The sequence below is a fragment of the Solanum verrucosum genome, unplaced genomic scaffold (genome assembly GCF_900185275.1).
Source record: "Solanum verrucosum unplaced genomic scaffold, falcon-dt-bn FXZP01000118.1, whole genome shotgun sequence".
NCBI lineage: Eukaryota > Viridiplantae > Streptophyta > Magnoliopsida > Solanales > Solanaceae > Solanum > Solanum verrucosum.
Genome location: NW_026020568.1, coordinates 1,357,350 through 1,380,879, shown reverse-complemented (window position 1 = coordinate 1,380,879; position 23,530 = coordinate 1,357,350). Strand labels below are relative to the sequence as shown.

At 28.1% G+C, this 23,530-nt stretch overlaps 1 protein-coding gene across 1 annotated transcript; it reads right to left on the bottom strand.

The window, feature by feature from the left end:
• Positions 1-2,439: 2,439 nt before the first annotated feature.
• Positions 2,440-12,054, bottom strand: LOC125810630 (nucleotide pyrophosphatase/phosphodiesterase-like). Its single transcript, XM_049490099.1, has 13 exons — positions 11,703-12,054; positions 10,619-10,706; positions 7,103-7,372; positions 6,259-6,367; positions 6,049-6,163; positions 5,790-5,922; positions 4,554-4,741; positions 4,134-4,320; positions 3,980-4,047; positions 3,660-3,756; positions 2,872-3,060; positions 2,680-2,760; positions 2,440-2,607 (listed from the first exon to the last, which is right to left on the bottom strand). Exons 1-13 carry the CDS (start codon positions 12,038-12,040, stop codon positions 2,551-2,553), a joined length of 1,920 nt encoding a protein of 639 aa, XP_049346056.1. The 5' UTR covers positions 12,041-12,054; the 3' UTR covers positions 2,440-2,550.
• Positions 12,055-23,530: the final 11,476 nt, after the last annotated feature.

Genomic DNA, 23,530 nt, shown 5'->3' with positions numbered 1-23,530 from the left:
TGTCCCATTTCTAGTCTTGAGAAAATCCGGGTTTTGGTTGCATGTTGATATTGTGATGTTTTTTATCCCCAAATTGTGTCCCATTTTGAGACATGAGCTCGGGGAACTGATTAGGACCTATTTTTGGGGTTAATTACGAAATTTCCATCGCGGGTCCCACTTTTCCCTTTTTTACCCTGAAATTGGTTCGCCTCTGTTTCTTGTGAATTTAGTGTCTAAACGACCGTAACGACGTTGTTATTTTGTTTTTGATAGCGTGGCAGCGATCCGAGGTCGTTCGAAAGGGAAAAACTCTGGCGGAGTAGTTTGGAGCGCGCGTGTTCGACCTACAAGTAGGCTACAACTTCCCTCTTTTAGATTGAACTCGAGAATGTGAATGCATGTTGATTAGTTGCAATTTAGGTTGGGTAGTTATTGAATCATGCATATGTGTTTATAAATCATGTTTTCGGCCTATTTTGGGAATTATCGGGTAACTGTGAGCATACTATTTGTTATTAATTGACCCTCTTTGCTATGTGGAGTACTTGTACGCTTGATTACTGTTTATTTGAATTATGTTGGGCCTTAGTTTAGGTTTGACTAGGGCTTGCCTTAGAAATGCAAAATTCTTAATCGATAGGCCTTAGTTTTGCCCCCACGTCGCTCGGCCGGCTTAGATCCCTGTAGACTGGTGTAGCAGACTTGAGTCTGATAGTTTGAGCCTTAGCTAGGTGACACGCTTGCTCCGACGATAGTTATCCTTATTTCTCTGATACTATAACTTCACGAGTTACGTCTGCGACACTAAGTTTCGCTCCGCGATTTAAAGGTGGTTTTCGATTTGGTTCCAAGGACTTACATTGATTGGCTAAGTATGGGCGTCGTTCCACAGACATTTATGATTATGGATCGATTGAGACTCTTTCAGTAGCTACATTGGCACTTTTGTCAGGCATTCAGATCCAAGCTCCGGCCTCGACCTCTTTGCTATTTTCGAAGAGCATCCGGTTCAAAGTCCAGCCTCGATCACCCGTATACATATATAGAGCATCCGGTTAGAGGTTCGGCCTCAGTTACTTGATACTTGTGATTGGTTACTTGGGTACTTCTGGTGAGCATCATGTTCGAGATCCGGCCTCCGTACTGTCAGATTTTACTAATTGGGGTTGAGGTTCTGGTTCGATGTTCTCTGGTCTTGGGTTACAGTTCTCTTTAGTTATAGTTATTCTGTGTACTCGTTGAGCTTATAGGGGTCCGTTCGGATTTTTATTTAAACTTGCACACGAGTGTACCTTCTGTGCTTATGGGGGTCCGATTAGGTGTAGTTAGCTTTTAGATTACTTTAGTTAGTTCATTCTACACTCGTGTGCATTCCATTGTTTACTTAGACTTCCGTTCTTGACCTATGTTTGTGTTATTCCTTCTTTTCATATTGCCTTTACTCTTCAAGCTCAGTCGACCTATGATGCCTACTGGGTACCTATTGTTTTGGTACTCATACTACGCTTTGCATTTGTTTTCGTGATGCAGGTCCGAGCACCAGTGACCAACGTTGATATTGAGCTTGGAATAGTCTGATCCGAAGACGGGGGTGAGCACACGACGTTTTGTACTATTTCAATCTCCATCTATATATATACTTGTCTTTTGCCTTTTGAGACAGTCTAGTTTCTGTGGTCCACTTTTGGGACTTGTACTCATTTTGTTAGTAGCTCTGTACTAGTGACTTCCAGGTTCTGGGAGGGATCTTTATTTGTATATATATGTTTTGGTTTGCTTCCGCCTGTTTATATGGTTATCTTAAATTTTGTCTACTCTTGTTTAGTTTCTTCCCTCAGACCCATTACTTGTTGTTCCGGGTTACGGGTTGGCTTACCTACTGGTGGGTTATAGTAGGTGTCATCATGACTCGAGAAATCGAGACGTGACACAAAAATTACCCTTCAAAAAATTATATTATATTCTATGACAAATAATAATTTAACTAAAAAAAACTCCTAGCATTCATGGAAAAAATTTCATCAATTTCTTTTGAATAAGACTACGCTCCTTCAGGCCTTTGAAACATGAGTTCCTATTATCGTTATTGTTATAGATTGAAGTCGTAAGAAGCATTTTGGTCGTTCTATTATTCTAAGGATTAGAATCATGATATGCAATGGCAAAATCGACTCTTTTTGCCCCTATGGCATGACTTTTAATTTTAGTTACATGTTTTTCTCATATGAGTTTGTCAATTCTTAAATGATGAAACGACATAATATAAGTCGCCATGTTACATATTTCATGTTTACATACTTCTTTTAGTTATTGTCGCTCCTATTTAGTTGAGCCTTCATGTATGATCACCTCAAATGATCTTTAGTAAAAAAATATATATTAGACATTGAAAATTAACAAAGAAACACTTTTGCTATAAAAACAAATTATTTGAGACATTGTTGCTGCTATAAGAGATAAAAATACATATTTTTTTGTACTATTCTATAAATTTAAACAACTTTCTCTATACTTTGTATTACACAATTTGCTGTACTAGTGTATAGTTTCTCTCTTTTCATCTTTTGCTTAGCTTTTGGTGATTTGAAAATTGTCTTCCAACTTTCTTGTATTTGCATTCACATACTACAAAATAGAAAAGAAAATTTTAGAAAATTCTAAGATGTGTAACAAAAAATGTACATTTGTAACACTCACCTCAATAGTCAATGAATTTCTTGTTGCATGAACTCGCACGTATCCAAATTCAGCTTTTCTTACCAAACTCCATTCATCAGCCTGTGTATATCATTAGTAACGTTGAGTTACTTTAATTTTGTAACTTTACTGTTATAGTGAATAAAGTACGGTTGTTATTTTAAACGAGTCGAGCTGAACTTAATTAATTACCTGAGAAGGGAATTGGTCCAAGCTAAAGCCAGCCATTCCAATAACAGCATGAACAGGTGCACTATAATTGGTATTATCATAAGTATCAATTCCACTTGCATCTTTAGTAGGCAATGCTTTACATTCCTTTTGATATACTGCACAAGTCCTCTCATAATTGTGAACATGTCCAAATAATGCTAGATCAACCTGCCACGTTTTTCCATGCAACGAATTAATTGACGATCTGATAAAAATGATAATCATTTTTGAAATTTCTTGATATCTAGTGTAGCTTTATATTATCGAGGATATGACTCTAGATAGGAAGGAGTGAAGGTCGCGTATTAGGGTAGAAGGTTTGTAGAGGTACAGTGTGTTGTCTTGCGTTCCATAAGTTTAGGCTTATCAGTGCATGTTGTAGCACTAGTTGTACCCTTGTAGTTCTTGTTATATGGTGTTTATATATTGTATTCAGTATTTCGATTATGACACTACTTTGTTGTTGTTATTATATCTTTCTTGTAGACTTTATACTATTTTTCTTATTATTTATGTTTTCCTCATTATTTTCTTCTTCTTTTACTTGATTTGATGCACTTGAGTCGAGGGTCTTTTGGAAACAGTCATTCTACCTCAATGAGGTAGTGGCAAGGTCTATGTACACTCTATGTAGCCTCCCCGACCCCACTGAATAGGATTTTACTAGGTATATATATTATAGTTATTGAACACGTGATCTGGCTTGATCGACCCAATCATGATAGTGTATATAACTCTCCAATCCATATAAAGTAATTAGAGCTTACCTTGTTTGCCAATAATAATGGCTCAACAGCTTTGACAAAATCATCATCAACATTTTGAAGAATTCCACCAGTGACAGAAGAATACATGGGTCGATGCCTATGAAGAAATCAAGCATATGATTATTATTATTATTATTAAAAAAGAAGGGAAAAATAAATAGTACTATGTAATTAACTTATATTATTTCAAAATTGTTGTAACATTTTTTCATCTAGTCCTTCCACTATTTCACTTATATAGTTGATCTCAACTTGTCTGAAATTGACGCAATAACAAACATGTTAATTTAGTAAAAATAAAAGGTGTATGATTTACTTACCCCGTAAAAATTAACCAAGGTGTTCTTGTTCGATCAACTGAAGCCATGTCATTCTTCATCCATTCATACTGTTTGATCAAATTAATACAGATTACGTGAACTCAATAATTTTTATCCAGACTATGTATACGTACTAAGAAATCGACTTATATACCTGCTCTGAGTTTTGAGACCAATCATGTTCAGTTGAAATAACAGTGAAGTGAACACTTCCTTGTTCAATAGAGTACCATGGCTTATCTTTAGCTTGTGTTGGCATTTGAAAATAAGTTTCATAAGGCACACCACATTCTCCACCTGAATCTGGTGTTGCATATACTGATCCTGTACCTATATAATCCCTGAATATATTTTTTTTTCACATTAAAAAAAATTCAAAATTATACGCCCTTTTAACTTTGTGATTTAGGACGTATATATAAAACCTCATTATCTAACAAAAAGTGTATATATATTTACCTTTTTCGTTAACAGACTGAATTAAAAACTTGAGGTGATTCTCAAGTTATACCTAATAGGTATTTGTATTCAGTGATCATACGTGAAATTAATTTCAGTACGTAATAGAATATACCTTTCATGATTTCCGATAGCGGTCATGTATGAAACACGAGAGGCAATTGGAGTGATTAGATGAAGAAAATAATCCCATTCTACTAGAAATCCAGTGGCATAACTTATATCACCAATGTGGAATACAGAATCAACATTCCCAGATGATACTTCATCAACCATAGCTTTCACCACTGATAATGATCCTGGCTAAGTACACATATAATATATATGCACAATAATTAATTAATTTGAATCAAAATTGTAAGTGTTAAATGATATATGTGTGACCGGTATGGAGGAAAATATTTTCTGAAAAATATTTTTTGAATTTTATCATGTTTAGTTGACATTGGAAATTATTTTTCATAATGAAGTTATTATATTGCTTCAATATAAGGAAAATGACTTTTACCAAAAGTAGAGAAACGTTTTTTAAACTCTCTTTCAACCTCACCATCTGACTTGTGACCCAACCCCAACCCCAACCACAAACAGACATGGGACCTGACCTTGAATCGACATGGGACCAAATCTCCAACTCGAGACTCAACCAAGTTATACAGGGTTGGGTCTCAAGATTTGGGAGTGGGGTTGGGTCAATGTCGTATCCCGAGTCAGGCAAGGGTCGGGAGATGGGTCTGGGTTCGAGGTTATAATATTTGCCTAGATTATACTCCCTCCATCCCATAATAACTGATCACTTTTCATTTTACACGGTACTCAAGAAATCATAAATAAAATGATCAATTTGACCAATTTACCCTTTATCCATATTGATGGATATCAAAATAATTTATGATGACATATGGCATACAAAAGGCACAAGTACTCCAAAGTGGATGAAAGTAAGAGTACAAAGGAGTAATCAAGTATTTAATGAACTTTTTGAAAAGATAAATTCTAGGAACTTTAATTTTGTTTAAGCTTCCAAAGAGAAATTATGAGAACATTAAGCATGATGATAATATTAATTACAGGGGTAAAATGGCGAAAATTTAATTAATTTTATCTTGATTTAATAAGTGATCAAATAATTTGGGACAAGTATTTTTAGAAAGGTGATTAGTTAGTATGGGACTGAGGAAATACTTAAATGTCTTAGAGACAATATTTTCTCATTACAAACCAAAAACAAAAAAAATAAGTAAGAAAATCTCTTCTTTTTTTTTAGAAAAATATTTTCCTTCATACCCAACACACTCATAATTAATTAAGGACTTAATAGAATATTAATTAAACATTTAATTATAATTACCTGAATATAATGTTCTGCAGAAGGATCTCTAGGAGCTTTTCCCATATCACCATATGCCAAAAATCTAACCTCGTCTGTTCCACCAGCTGGTGGTGTTTTGAAGGTAATTTTCTCACTCCAACCACTTGAATCACTATATTGGTTGAGTAATTAGAAAAAAAAACATATCGTCGTTATAAAAACGTAGAATCATTTAAACTTTCAGATAAGATAATAACGTGACTTAATAATATGTAACATATTGTCTAATGGTATATACCTTCCATATGTATAGGAGTTTGTGGTTGAAGGATTAAGGCCAGTCATTACTGCTGTATGAATGAAGCCAGGGTCATGCCATCCAAAATCCTTGGCTGGACTTTTTAAGATAGAACCTAATTAAAAGATTAACAAAATGGTTATGATCTTAATTAATTTTGATTATTAAAATGATTATATTATAATTAAGTATGGTTTTATTAAAACTTACTGCACATGTCCTTTTGGGTAAAGGTAGAAACTTGTGATGTTTGAGATTTTCCATGTCCATATTGTAGTTGTTGAGGTGCTTTATCACCACTAACCCATGTTACTCTCATCTAAATATAGGGCCAAAAACAATTAATGGTCAATATGGTATAATTAACACGGAACTCAGACTCCATTTATGAGATTATACGTTGTTATATGTTATTAACACGAACCAAGGAATTAAAATAAGAAAAATAAACTATTCTAAATGGTACTTCATCTGTTCCTTTTTACTAGTCAAATTTTGACTTGACACACCTATTAAGAAAATAATAATTGGTATAGTGAGTTTACCATTTTACTGAATAAATTGATAGGGTCTCAAATATATTAACTCACTACAAATTTCAAAGACATTAACTCGATTAATAAATTGAGGATATAATTGGGGAAAAAATTGTCCTTCCTTGATTTGTCAAAAATGACAAGTAAAAAATGAAAATAAAATTAAGAAATATTTGACATGTAAATAGAAATAGAGAAAGTACTAATAGTTCATTAATTCAATTAATTATGCTCGATCTAAGGAAGAAACATTTACAAATAAGAGTTCCCTATAGTCCCATTATGTATTCTTCAAACATACATGCTCCTTTCATTTCAATTTAGGTGAACCTATTTAACTAGACATACAACCTAAACAAGAAATGAAAAGATTTTTCGAACTTCTGACTTTAAACATGTCATTATAATGTAACGTAACATTTAAGTGAATAGTAGCATTTTGTAACTATTGCAATTAATATTTCATAACATTTATACGACTAATAAGGAAATAGTGTCACGTAAACAGATGTACTTACAGATGTTGCAGTGGAGTCAATGCTAGAGAGATGTCCATATAAAGGTTGTTTAGGATTAGTGAAGGTCAAATTATTGTTTGATCTTTTGAGGATACAAGGAGTTGCAAATCCACCAGCAAACAACACAAACTCAATATCTGTCCTAAAATTAACAACATGAAATGAGAGTGAGGCACTACATGTTCTCACTTCACAACTTCCCTTTACATGTTTCTTGCATTCTTTCTTCTTGCAATTTAGGTAGCCTGGATCTTTGCTTAAATATTGCGCCTGCATGCATGCATTCATAATAATCAACAATATCATCTAGACTAGGAGGGTAAGATGTACGCAGATCTTATCATATACTATTACCGATTAAAACAATATAATGTCTAGGAAATTAATGCAGATATTAAAACAATATAATGTCAAGGAAATGCAGATATTACGAGAGCTTCATATACTTTCTTCGATTAAAACCACGTTATTTTTAATTAGCTTGCCCATATTAAATTATTTTATTGAGTTTTTATTATCTTCAATTTATATTGGATGGTCATGTTTAAGATCACAAGTACTTTTGCTAGCTATGTGCCAAAAGATTTTTCTTATAAATAATTTCACGTTCAGTCAAACGTCATCATATAAATATAAACTGAAATGAATGGGGTAGTAGCTGTCATGGCGGAACCAGAACTCTAGTTAAGAGAGTTCAAAATCTGAAGAAGTAGACACACAAACTAGATGAAGGGAGTTCAACATCTACTATATATACATAAAAAGTATATTTTAACCATATATAAATAGTATAAGTAAAAAAAAAATTGTTAAAGGAGATTTGGATGAACCCCTGACTACAAGGTGGCTCCGTCCTTGAGTATCTAATATTAGATATTCTCAAATGGATGTTGTCATTGGTAACGTAATGTTTCATGAATCACAAATCTAAGACATTTATTCTACACAAAAAAAAAAAAAAAAAAAAAGGTCTACCAAATCAATCATGAAAAAAAAGAAATCAATTTGAACATGATAATATAGCTAGACGGTGCCAAATAAAAAATCGGCACAAAAGTGTTGAATGCTGAAAGCAAACAGTTAGAAAGCTTTGAAGTTTCAACCAATCAATATGAAAAAATAAAATGTGGGGTCTAACTATGATCTGTATTTATTTTTCGAATTTAGTGATGCAATAAAAATTTATTTTGTAGATCATTTATAAAAAGTAATAATTTAATTTTACACTTTTTTACTAGAAATGCTTATTTTAACACATAAGAAATCTTTATTATTAAACATAAAAAAAAAATTAAAAAATTATTATCTTTTATTTACTTTTATAAATTTCATAAACAGCTAAGAGATTTTAATTCCTCGTAATATAATGTGAATGAAGTTACCATAAAGTTAGTTAAGGAGGCAGTATTGCATGACTTATTTCAATGTGGTACGCTTTTGGTGGATATATATATATAGGCGTGACCACTTCACACTACTATTATTTAATACTACTAAAATTAATAGGTATATTCCCACATCTTTATCTCCTTTTTATTTCTTGTCAATAATATGAGTAGGGATGACAGTGAGATGTGACGAATTAATTAGGCACAACTAGCAAATTACGGTTGGATTCATTGAAATATAGTAAAATCTTACTAAATTAATACTCGATTAATTAATAACCTTTTTAAAATAATATTTTCTTCTGATTTTGATTTGGGTCAATAGAAAAAATCACTCATTTCGATAAGATAGTAAGATAATGTATTTACAGAAGATCCATGTATAAATATATGGTCCTATTAATATTATAAATTAATAATTTTTTAAAAGTATAAATATATCTAAGACAATTTAGTGAAATATGACTCTATTGTGTTCTATTTTTTGTTAAAATTTAAATCTAGTTGAAACTCATTTCTAACTTTTCTTATTACATCCAAAAGTTTTGGTGTTGTCTTTTCAAACTGCACCATAAAATTGTGAAGAGTTCTAAATGCAATAAGTGTTTCCTTACGCGTAACTAATTCCAAAGGTATTGTATCATCTTCAACTTTATCATCAACATTATTTGTTTCAATGGTATCCACAATCTAATTCTTCTAATGAGCTTTGAACCTTTGAACATATATCATTTTCACTCATCCAACAGGTTGTTAACATTCATTTTATTGCGATAATCGAGATAATTAATCATGACATCAAGTTCATGAATAGCGTTTTCACAAGTGGCTTCATTTAAAATCTATGAGATAATTAATTTCTTACTGTAAAAATATTATATGATACTACTTCTGTCCGCTTTTAATTGTCATGGTTTTCTTTTTTAGAGTCAAACTATAAGAACTTTGACTAATATTTTACGATGTATTTTTTCATCATATTGATATGCAAAAAATTGCAATTTATAGTACTTTTAGTATAGTTTTGAATATCTAATTTTTTGTTTAAAATATCGAAATATTATAATCTAATTTAACTTTAAAAATTAATCAAATTAACTTTTGAAAAACGCAACATGATAATTAAAAGTGAACGAAAGGAGTATAACAAGTCGGTGGTCAAGAAAATAGGTAGATACGAGTGTACATATTACATGGGAAGAAACAGTTAGAATTAAATAGTGGGGCATCACTAGTGATGTGAATGAAGTGTACAAAGTGGACCAGAGGAATTTACTCGATAATAAGTATTTTTCGATTTTCAATTTTAAGTGAAGTAAAAAGGTGGAAACTTTGGGTGATAGATTTTTTTTTTTAAAAAAAGGTGAATGAAATTCAAATTATATAAAGTTAGTTGAGGAAGTGGCATTGCATGACTTATTTCAAATTTTCAATATAGTAGTTTATATCATGATTAGGTTATTTACACTAATTGTGTTAGGAAATGCTATAATATCTTATCTTCAAGATTTCAAAATTCACATGTTAACGAAGATTGACGCTTCATTTAAAGATATATAATGATTGTGATCAGAGATATATATAATAAGATTATAATCCATCCAAATTTTGACTAATTATTAACCTGAAACTCTACATTAATATTCATCACTTTTTCTTTTAATCTTTTTCTCCAATTCTGATAATCTTTTTTCTAGTCTCTTAATATATTTTCAATAATTATTTCTTATTATTATTCAAATAAGGTACCACTTGAAAGTTGAAAAATAATTTTATTAATTATGTTACTTTTTTTTTTGTTAGAATATATGTGACGTACCAAGTTACTTGTGCCCACACACATACTCACACTTGCGCGCATTTTTTTTTATAAGAATATATAGCCATGACTTTTAGTTTTCTGTTATACTATAACACTTTTTTAATTAGCTTAAGAGTTATTTATTTTATTAAAATAATCATCGAAGTACAATAAATTCTATATTATATATGTAACTTCGGATGTGACAATTTTCTTGTGATATTAATTGTGTACTCATTCTATTTTTGAAGGATTCGTTTTTTAAAATTAGAAAAAATTATAAACAACTGCATACACGATTTATCGTCGAGATTAAAGAAAACTAACCTTGACTGGATAATGGCAAAGGAGTGGAAGTTCAGAGAAATCACCAGTCTGTTGATATTGTAAGGCATTAAAGGGGCAACTTGAGGTGCTGAAATATGAGATATTATAATAAAAACCTAAAGCTAATAAATATTTAAATGAATAAAAAATAATATAATATTATTGTATCATTTCTTCATTATTCGCATGCTTCCTATGTTCTTTTTTTTTTCTTTTTATTAATAATTGAAAATAACAAAATAATTAGTATACTTTCTATTCCACTTGGTCAAGTATACTTTAAGAAAAAGTTATGTCTTTTTCCACCATGTATTCATCATTTTTTTTTTTTTGATATATTTCTAATTTGTAGATAATGGTTTAATAATGACCCACCAATAAAGGAAAAGAAAAAAAGGTTATGAACCTCAAATAATCAAATTTCATTGTACTTTAATGATATTTTTGGAAAGAATCATGGTAAATAGAGGATAAATTAGAGAAAATATTTCAATAACAAAATAAGAAGAAAAAAAAAGACATTCTATTGAATAATTTTTCTTTCAGGTTGATGTTTTTGTGTACCGCTATTTTCTATCGTTAAAATATTATATCCTTTTCATTTTTCAGTTTAAATTCTATTTATTTATCACATAAAAAATATTTACACAATTATTTTACTTAGTTATTGCCTACTAACAAAAACAACAACTATGTCACTACCGATATAGCATATCGATAAAATTTACATGAATTATGAAAATTGAAATAAATAGTAAAACTCATAATCGATAAAATTTACATGTAAAAAATTCATGAAAATTGAAACAAATAGTAAAACTCATAATCAATAAAATTTACATGTAAAAAATCATGAAAATTGAAACAAATAGTAAAACTCATAATCGATAAAATTTACATGTAAAAAGTTTCACGAAAATTGAAACAAATAATAAAACTCATAATCGACAATATTTACATGTAAAAAATTCACAAAAATTGAAATAAATAGTCAAAACTTAAATTCTGAATCAACTTCTGATCATATATTATATCATTTAAAAAATATATATTTAAACTGTCAGTGTATATAAATTAAACTTACTCAGAATACGAAGGTGAGATCATGCCAACCCAATCTCCTTTTGAAGGAACCAGAATTCCAGAAACATGAACAGTAACAAAAGATTCATCAGAAAGGCTTGAATTTGAGGCAGTAGTTATACTTAAATACGGGTTCGGGTCGGGGCATTTGGATAGAATTCTTCGGTTCAGTATTCGAAATTCGGATATGGCAGTATGGTTAATAAATTCAGAAGTTGAATTTATAACTATATTTGATAAAGAATAATTTGAAGAAGAAAAAGAATGAGAAGTGAAGAAAATTATGAAAAATACAATTGATGATAAAATTTTGAAATAATTGGAGAAAGAAGAAGCCATGGGAGAGAATATTGTTGGGGCCTTATTAAATGAAAATGAAAAGGATGGATATTTATAGGTGTCATGTTGTTTTTTCTAAAAATAAAAAAATAAAAAAAGTTTCCTTTTTTATGAGTTTGAGACTTTTGAGTTATGTGTTTTGATATTGTATACATGATAAGATAAATAGTGTGGCTAATCATATTTTAAGAAAGTCAATTGGAAAAAATGCTTATATTAGTTATTTGGAAAAACAAATTGCTATTCTTTAGAATTATTTTTTAAAAAGTAAATACTTATGATAAAAGTCTTTTTGAAAAAATAAATTTTAAAAGTTTGATCAAACATGTTATTAGTTGACATATAGCAAATAGATAATTTTTCATAGCAAGTCAGTTTAGAAATTTAAGATAAAAATAGTAGTCATTTTCAGTTATACCCTTATATTAAAAGATTATTTCTTTTTAATAGTATTTAATTCTCAAAAAACATCTAATAAATAGGAATGATTTAATAAACTATATCTTAAGTGTGTTCGATATGGAGAAAAATATTTTTCATGAAAAATAGTTTTCAAAAAAATAATTTTTTTTAAAATCAATGGCCTTTTACTTCTTCTTTTTTTGTTACGGTATATAAGCAATAAATATAATGTTAAAAATATTCGTACATATCTAACATAAAATTATAAGAATTGGTGGATGTGGGGTGGGGTGGAAAAAAACAATGTCACTTATTTTTCCTACTTTTATTAAGTCATTTAAAGAGTTTGTTTTTCTAAAGAAAATATTTTTTAATTTTTAACTAATCGAACATAAAAAATAAAAACAATTTTATTTTCTTTCGTATCGAACAAAACCCTATGTTTATAGTTTTTTATTAATAGACATAAAATAAACTAAAATAACAGTTAATTATGAAATGAAAAAACTATATATAATCGCCTGAAAAGTAGAATAAGAATATGTTATATCAAGTTAAATTATATTGATTTTTATCTTTAAAAAAATAAAATAAAAATCATAGTCCATGTATACTATATTTAATATTATTTTTTTCAGTTCTTGAAACTAGAATTAGCTTACATCATAGATCAAGCCTACCTAAATACGTGTGAAAGCATGATGTGAAACTTGAATACTCCTTTGGTATTTTAGTGCAAATTAACTAAATCACCTTTGACCAATAAATTTTGGTATTTTAGTATAAATATTCCCTCCGTACATTTTTATTTATTCAGTTCCTCAAAAACTAATGATTAATATGATTTTTTTTTATCATAATACTTATATTAATTAATGTATATAGTCTTTATGTCTTGAAAATGGCTTGGGAAATAAATAATTAATGTAAAAGATAAAATAGAAAAAAAAAAACTTATTATGTTCATAATGACATGTTAAAAAAAAATTAAAAAGAAAGATATTTTTAAAATATTGAACAATTAAAAAGTGAACGGAGCGAGTATTTTATTATGATATTATGACCTAGACTTTTTCGAAAAAGTAGTAGTCGGTAGTAGGCATTCAATAAAATCAGATAACAATAATTATATATTTCATCTGTATCAATAATTAATATTCTTTATTATCTGCTTCAAAAACATTAAAGTTTATCTCCTTTATTTAAAGCAAATCCGTTTGGATTTTCTCGTGTTTGATTGTTTAATTAAGTAAATAATTTCTTGATATTGATCTTAATAGCAAATGAATCTATGGTGGAGAAAAATATTTTATGACTAATGAATGAAAAGGAAAACAATTAAATTGCGTTAATGATCAATTAAATAGGAAATTTTAAGGAAACAAATTGTAAAACAAAAAAGATAAAGTGTCATGTTAATTATTTTTATCTATTATTTTTAAAAATAAAACTAAACAAGTTAAAATAACTAAAGAGGCATAAGGAAAAATTAAACACAATTATGGAAATACCTAAATTATGAAGATATTACATCAAATTAATTATAAATAATGAATATCATTCTTCAAATGCAAAAAAAAAAAAAAAAAAAAAAAAGTGAAGTATGTGAAACATTTCTCTAAATATGCCATTGCATATCAAATAAAAATAGTGAGACAATATATTAAACTTTAATATTCTTTAAAATGCAAAAATAAAAGTGGTGTACATGAAGCTAACATTAGAGTTTTTAAGTTTTATTCCACAAACATATGTGGAAACACATAAAATCAACGTTTGGTTTTATGAAGGTTTGTTTCCACTTTCCACCCAATTTTAGGTATTCACGTTAGGTCTTAACGTAATGCATTTTCTAATAAAAGAGAATGAAACAAAAAATAGAATTTAAACAAAAAATTTCAAGTTTCCACTCAACTTGAAATTTTTTATTGATAATAAAGAATTACTTATCACTCTGTCACAATTTTTTTTGATAAACATGGAAGGAACTATAAAGATCGAGTTAATATTAAAAAAATATATGAATGAAACAAAAAATAGAATTTAAAGGTAGAAAAATAATTTATTTCCAGTTTGTCAAGTTGGAGAGAGCTGTGGAGGTATCAATTAATCAAGATAGGCCTAATACATTAATTTTATTTGAATATGACCTAATTTTATAGATGAATAATCTTTTACTCATAGTCCACTTAATTTTAAAAGTTCAATGAATAATTACGGTTACGTAGGTATGTTTAATTGAATTTAATATAAGGTGCTTAAAAAGAAAACAAGTTAATTAAGAATTTCTTGAGAGATTATCATATAGGTAACCACTACAAGAATAGCTTGCTTACAATAAATTTTAAAGTAATCGAAAATAAACAATAATCATAAATAAAACATGATGAAACATAAATTTTATTGATAAACATTTATGAGTATAATTTTATTATTTTTTTATTCTTCGAATAAAATGTCAGGCAACGATTTTGATAAAGGCAATATTTGATATCTATCTCTTTATAAATATTCTAAAAAATTATGAAATTTCAAGATGTATGTTCAAGAAAATATAAGTTTTTTTATATAGGTATAAGGTAGGGTTCGGGATAAAGTAAAATAAAATTAAGTTGTCTACCTATCTTATTCAAATACGGAAGCTATTTAATTTAAAGATTATTTATTTGGAATTACTCTAAGGATAAGGAATCGTTTGATTCTTGGAATAAGTCTAGATATCTCATAATTATGTTTCGAATAATACTTTCTTCAAATAAAGTATAAATTTAATATCAATTTTAACCAAATTATGAAATAATTTAATCCGCAAATCAAACGTAATCACAACTATGGGCGATATAACATAAGGAGATTGTATTAGTATACCTCGTTGGTTATGCTGATGATAGTTTGTATTCGGCTGATAATAACTAAAATAACAATTTTGTCTCTTTTTAATTTCTTCTTTTAGTAGGGAAATTAATTATTCCTTAAGGAATATGTAGAATGTTTTTTTTTAACTTTTCAAAATTAAATTAACAAGGAACAGCTAACTATATTAATATAGAAATAATCGAACATTTTATTTTACTAAGTCACTTTTCTCTAAGTAATACGTAGACTTAATTAATTTTGTAAAGTACACGAATTATATTACTCCAATTAGTTGAAAGTTTTCTCCTATTTTCAAATTCCAAAAACTATTTTAAAGTAAGAGTAATTTTTTTTAATTATATTTATTTCAAATTTTATGGATATTAGTGAGATTTGTTGCCTCTCTGTATTTACTCCTTTCATTTAATTTATAGGACGGCATTTGATTGAGCATAAAATTTAATTGAAATTTTTTTTAGCTATTGATCACATTGATTTGGGGTATTACTTAATTTAGTGTCAAACATTTTAATGTAGTATAGTCATGTTAAAACAATTGATATTTTCTGTTAAAACTTATCATGAACAACTTGATATTGCACACAACTCAACTATTTCACGAGTATGTACTATCTTTCACCTATACAAATATTAAGTCATCATAACTTTATTTTTCCTAAACTAGATAGATAAATGGAAAGAAAACCATCTCTCCTCTTTTTTCCTCTGTCGAGATTTCAATCCAGATTTTTTAAAAGAAATTATCTCACTTTATAATATATATACACTAATTTAGTATATATGTTTTATCCTTTTGTCTCGTGTCAATCGATAAAACAATTACTTAATTCTTTTATCATATTTCTAGCACTTCAAGGACATTAATTTAAGGGTCGTTTTTATTATACTTTACAATAGTCAAAAGCATTTTTTACCCTTTTTCCAATTTTCTTATATTCAAGGGATTCCACCAGCTTCACATTAGCTATTAATCACATTGATTTAAGGTTATAGTATTACATTAATTAGGTTAAACTCAAACATTGTACAGTTGTGGGAAAACAATCTTGTTATTTTCTCCATGATTAGATGTCATGAGCTGTGGAACAAAATTCCAGTCCATTTCTATTATGATTTGACTAAGTGGTTCAACATTTAGTGCTTCATCCATTAATACTTCTAAAATATTTTAGATACACGGGACGAACAATTCTACGCTCTCCGTTTACTTTTACGTGTTCACAGTAAATTTTGCGTACTCTTTAAAAAAAAACATGTGGTTTCACTTGATTAAAAAAAAAAAAGACTTTCAAAATTTATAATTTAATATACTTGTTGATTATTTGTGTAATTATAAATCATTTTATCAAGGATAAAAGAAAAAATTATAGAGTCCTATTATTTCTAATTATATAAATGTCAACTCCTTTGAAAATAGACTAAAAAAGGAAAGTATGTCACGTAAATTAAAACAGATTGCATATCTTACTATGATACCCATGGATCTGGCTCCTCTCCATTTCTATTGTCTCCCTTTTCCCCAAGTTCTAGCCTTGATTAATGACATATGACATAAGCTAGATTTAATGGCTAAGATTTAATTAATTAAAATATATCCCTAACCATGATTTAGATAATAAATATATTATTATATCAATTAAAAATAGTCTTATTATTTCTCCCATTTTCTCACTACAAGACAATGAATTTATAGCTACAAAATTTAAGTTATGAATTTGAAAATCGTAGCTATTATTTAGTAATTGCCACAAAAATTTGAATTTTGTGGCTATATAAAAATTTATCAAATTTCTTAGCCATGAAAATCAAATTGACAAAGCTAAATCCTAATTTTTGTTATAATTGATAACAATCGTAGCAATAATACCTAAATAGCTATAATTTTTCTGCTATGGTGAAATTTTATAGCTAATTATAAGTTTTTGCCACGCGATAAAATTAACTCTAGCAATAGTAATCTTTTAGCTATAATATATAATTTAAAACAAATATTGTAGCTAAATAAATAATCTTGCTTCAAGTAATAAAAGATTGTGGCAAAAGTTTAATGAAATAGCCAAAAATTATTTTGCTTTGATAATATTTCGTAACTAATTATTATTTTTTGCCACAAGCTAAAATTTATCGTAGTAATAATAATTTTTAGCCACAATAAATTATTGTTGAAGCAAATCTCTGGCTAAACAATAGCTATTCTTGAAGTTATAAAAATTGTGGCAATATTAGATAATATAGTCATAATTTTTTGCTATATCAAAATTGCATAGATAATTATTCAATTTTGCCATGATCTGGTTAAAATTTATTGAAGTAACAATAACCTTTCACGAAAATCAAATTGACAAAGCTAAATCCTAATTTTTGTTATAATTGCTAACAATCGTAGCAATAATACCTAAATAGCTATAATGTTTCTGCTATGGTGAAATTTTATAGCTAATTATAAGTTTTTGCCACGCGATAAAATTAACTCTAGCAATAGTAATCTTTTAGCTACAATATATAATTTAAAACAAATATTGTAGCTAAATAAATAATCTTGCATCAAGTAATAAAAGATCGTGGCAAAAGTTTATGAAATAGCCATAAATTATTTTGCTTTGATAATATTTCGTAACTAATTTTTTTTTTTGCCACAAGCTAAAATTTATCGTAGTAATAATAATTTTTAGCCACAATAAATTATTGTTGAAGCAAATCTCTGGCTAAACAATAGCTATTCTTGAAGTTATAAAAATTGTGGTAATATTAGATAATATAGTCATAAATTTTTTGCTATATCAAAATTGCATAGATAATTATTCAATTTTGCCATGATTTGGTTAAAATTTATTGAAGTAACAATAACCTTTTAGCCACGAAAATCAAATTGACAAAGCTAAATTCTAATTTTTGTTATAATTGCTAACAATCGTAGCAATAATACCTAAATAGCTATAATGTTTCTGCTATGGTGAAATTTTATAGCTAATTATAAGTTTTTGCCACGCGATAAAATTAACTCTAGCAATAGTAATCTTTTAGCTACAATATATACTTTTAAAAAAATATTGTAGCTAAATAAATAATTTTGCTTCAAGTAATAAAAGATTGTGGCAAAAGTTTAATGAAATAGCCAAAAATTATTTTGCTTTGATAATATTTCGTAACTAATTTTTTTTTTTGCCACAAGCTAAAATTTATCGTAGTAATAATAATTTTTAGCCACAATAAATTATTGTTGAAGCAAATCTCTGGCTAAACAATAGCTATTCTTGAAGTTATAAAATTGTGGCAATATTAGATAATATAGTCATAAATTTTTTGCTATATCAAAATTGCATAGATAATTATTCAATTTTGCCATGATCTGGTTAAAATTTATTGAAGTAACAATAACCTTTTAGCCACAAGAAATGATTTAAAATAAAATTTTCTAGCCAAAAAAATAATTTTTTTTGAGTACTAAATAATCGTGGCAATAGTTGACATAAAAAGTATAATTATTTGTCATGATAAAATAATATAGCTATAAAACTGTAATTTTGATAAATATTTCATAGTTAATAATTATTTTCAATCACAAGTTAAAATTTGTAGTACATACTAATGTTTTATCTATATTAAATATTTTTTATGATTGAAATTACCATAATAATAGTACTTATATGGTCATAATAAATTAACAATAATATTTTTGGTATTCAATGAGAGACACAAAATATGAAGAGTGTCACAATCTAAAGAGAAAATAATATTTTTTTCGTAGAAAAATTAATAAATGTTGACAATTTGTTTACAAAAAATCACTCTACAAGCTACTAGTATTTAGTGTATGATTTAACCCAAAAAAATAAAAATCACATTGCAACTGAAGACTTTGTCAACAGACACCCTGTAGATAATAATAATAATAATAATAATAATAATAATAATAATAATAACAATATTCCAACTCAATACAATCGATATTATCAACTCAACACTACTGAATATTGATTTGTATCCAATAAGAGTAACTCAGAAAAATAAAGATCATCTCTCAGGAATAAGTAAATAAAATTGTTAACCTTAATTGAATAAAAGCAATATGGAAATAAGAGTTCAAAATATCTATAATAACAAATCTTCATCATTAGTTTGTGGTTCTGATTCACTGACTTCAATAATATCATCAGCCAAGGTAACATCAGTACGGATAACATCAAGATCATTTCTTTTCCAATTCATAATGTCTTCATCATCCTCACATATATGCAATAACTCATTACAAGCATCTTGTTGAAAAGTATCTTCATCAATAGCACCTCCGGTAAAATAGGTAGAATGACCATTCAAAACAATTGACCAACTGGGATGAAGATGGTCCTTGACATAAAAAACTTGTTTTGCTTGAGATGCAAGCACAAATGGTTCATCTGTTACTAGTTTTCGCTTAGTGTTAACACTAACAAAATCATGTTTATCTATTTTCACTCCTATTCCGATGTGATCAACATCCCACCAATCACATTTAAACAAAACAACCCGTTTACCTTCAAAATATTGAAGTTCTATTATTTCAGTCAAAACACCATAGTAACTAATATTCTTACCATTCGCTTCTCCTCTTACTAAAACACCAAAGTCAACAATCAAATGATCCAAATCTAACTGTAGGTACTTTATATCATCTTTTTATATTAGTGTTTTGATACTATGTGATTTCTTTTAAGAAAACATACATATTGACAATTAAATTTTATTTTTAAAGTAAATATTTCATTGTACTTTTTTTATTTAATTTTTCATTGTTATTGCAGCTTTTGGAGAAGTGATGAAAGCACCTAAGTGATGGAGAGATGAACAATTATTTTTTTCTCTAGTAAAAGTACATTTCATAGGTTTGCGTAGAATAATGTTCCACTATTTTAAATGACATTGTTGATCTTTTATTATTTTTCTCTAATATATTATATTTATTACCCCATTTAAGATATTATGGTATCATTATCTATAATTTTCATGTTAAAAATAAATGCGCACATACATAAATAATGAATTACTAGTGTGTCAAATTTTTCAATTAGTTGCTATAAACAAATTAAAGTTGTAGCTAAACATACAAAACTGCCACGCAAATGATAACATGTTTTCACATTTTTATTTTTGTGGCAAATGAAGAATTTTTTTTGCTACAATTTATATTTTGTAACAAAAAAGTGTGCATTTTAGCTATAATATTTTGAATTTGTAGCTCTACATATACTACTATAATTGCCACGTTCCAAGAGCATAGCTAAAAAAAATTACTTTTCGTAGTAAATGAATATTCATTTTGCTTCAATGCTATATATTTCATGGCTAATTGTATCAATTCTCAGTTACAATATCAAATGTTTGTGGAAAGTACTTAAATTTATAGCTATAAATATTTTATTTCGTAGCTAAATATGAGCATTATTGCCACGAGACTAAGCTATAGCACTTCTCATAAAATGTAAGTTTGTGTGGCAAATAAATTAATTTTTTTTGCTACAATACAACATTGCGTGGCTACAATATGAAGATAGCTACAAATTTTGTTTATCATGGCACAACAATAAAATTACTTGACATAAGTATATTTTTCGTGGCAACTTTTTATTCCAATGCAACTACAACACATTTTTTTTATAGCAATAGATATAAATCCTTGGCCACGCAGCATGTAAAGTCTGTAGCTAACTATTAGCCACGCTACATCTTGCTACGAAAGAAAATAATGTAGCTAAAGTGTTTAGCCACAAAAAAATTCATATTTAGCTATAATGTATTTTGTAGCAATAGATGTCTTTTCTTGTAGTGTCTCCTTATTCCCTCCAAGTCCGATTGTTTCTCTCTTTTCTCCCTATTCCCTCCAAAATTTTCTTGCTTATAGTGCATAATCTTAAATTACTTGAAAAACAATTTAAAATGAATAATTAATATTAGGTAAAAACAACTAACTACATATTCAATGAAATTTCAAAAATGAGGACTAAACACCTTAATCATATCCATGGAGGTAGAGATGTTGTTTTTAAAGAACCCTCAACGCAAATTAAAATAGTTATGAAAAAGAAAAACGACAATGAAAAGAACATAACAACTAATAAGGAAAGCAGTATAGAACATTTAAGAAAGAAATAACAGCAGCTAACAACAACAAAATAATGTCATAAATTAAACACTATAAACAATAGATGATGATAAATATCAAAAGCATAAAACTACGAAAACAAAGCTAATACTACAATAAACACAACCAAACTTAAACCCGTGGAAAAGCATTAAGAAGTAAAACAAAAAAAAAAATCTTGATATGATAAAATAGGTGTAAAAAAGTATTAGCATAATAATTAAATAAAAATGGACAGAAGAAGCACATAGTATATGTATACTTGTTATGACCCCTGATTAAGTAAAGATAGACACTAATCAGGACAATAATTTCAAAGGACAATATAGCTATATTTCTTTCCTAAACAAGTTAGATCGATTATATGAATCTACTAACAATGTTCACCATTTAAATTCGCTCTAGCAGCAAAGAGTACCATAAAAAAGTCGTAAAAGTAAAAATGGCACAAAAAAATGATCAACGAAACCATTTTTCTAATTAATTTTCGTTAGGCTTCTCTCCTTAGAAGCACGTATCCAACATATATATGTTATAAATCTCTTTAATCAAAAACTAGTGGCAGCTTACATATATTTATCAATTTAGTAAATGAAGAGAAGAGATCTTTTTTCCACAACGAAAAGAAAAGAGCAAATTTAAACCGACATAACCTAACGATACACTTAATATCAATGATGCATTTTCAATTTCCCTCCGAAGAAGACTCCGATACAAACCTTCTTTCTTTCATATTTTATTAATAAATGATTTTCTTAATTTATTCATCTAATTTCAAAAAAAATTATTACTTATTTTATTTTAATTTATGTGACCCAATTTGTAGCGCAAGGAATAAACTAAACAATTTTCTATGTGAATTAAAATATATAATCTTCATTTAAAAGTAAATAAAATTTATATAAAGTATCACAAGTTACCATAAATAACAATCCAAAATATTTAAAGCATATTTCAATAAAAGAAAGTTATTTTTGACTTTCCATATATAACTAGCCAATTTATCTAACAGTTTTGAAAACAAAATAGAAATTAATATAAAACCTACTCGTATTAACGTTAATAGTTTCCTTAATGATAATTTTTTTTAATTAGGAAACCTTTTTTTACGTGTGGCGGTGGGTTGGATCCGAATTATGGTCAATTTAGGAAAACATATTCCCTATAAAATGTGATTTGATGCTAAAGTCTCACAAATATTTGTTAGGGTTACAACTTAGAACAAACATCGATCAATCATGGTTAAAGTAGTTTTACGTGTGGATTTAGAGAAAATGTTTATGAATCAATTTTCAATTTGATTGAATTTACGATTTCTGTTGCTGAAGCAAAGTATCCAACGCAGTTGGAGAAGCGTAGACGTAGAATGTTCGTACAGTTCTTGTCTTTTGTTTTCGTTTTTTATTTTGATTCTGCATTCCTTTGTTATTCATCGTAATATTTTAAGGCTATCGAAATTGGAAATCAATATCGATTTAACAGGGAGAAGCAGTGAAATCAGAAAAAGATATCAACTTTGGTTCAATGAAACTTAAAATTCCAAAAATGGATACTAAAAACAATAGTGTGTACGCATACCTTACTCCTATATCCATGGACGTAGAGAGGTGGTTTTTAAAGAACCCTCCACGCAAATCAATATGTAGATATGAAAAAGAAAAACGACAATGAAGAAAACATAACTACTAATAAGTAAAGAAGTACGAAGCATTCAAGAAAGAAACAACAGCAGCTAACAACAACAAAATAATGTCATAAATTAAACACTAAAAACAACATAAATATAAATAGCATGGCTAATACTTCAATAAACACAGCCAAACCTAAACCCGTCGAAAAGCATTATCCAAAAATGGACAGAAGAAGCACAAACTTTGCTATGACCCCTGATTAGGTAAAGACAGACGCTGATCAGGACAATAATCTCAAGGGACAAAATAACTATACTACTTTCCTAAACAAGTTAGATCGACTATATGAATCTCACTGAAGATGTTCACCATTTAAATTCGCTACATCAGCAAAGAGTATAAAAAAGTCGCAAAGGAAAAATGGCACAGAAAACTGGAACTACTTTATCCATGTACTTGGTA

What these genes read in the sequence shown, in the direction of transcription:
- LOC125810630 (XM_049490099.1), bottom strand. Translation starts at nt 12,040, where the DNA reads ATGGCTTCTTCTTTCTCCAATTATTTCAAAATTTTATCATCAATTGTA. An exon ending in ATCTCACCTTCGTATTCTGA is followed by an intron (nt 10,707 to 11,702) that starts GTAAGTTTAATT and finishes CTCATATTTCAG; the next exon opens with CACCTCAAGTTGCCCCTTTA. An exon ending in CATTATTATTGGCAAACAAG is followed by an intron (nt 3,061 to 3,659) that starts GTAAGCTCTAAT and finishes AAAACGTGGCAG; the next exon opens with GTTGATCTAGCATTATTTGG.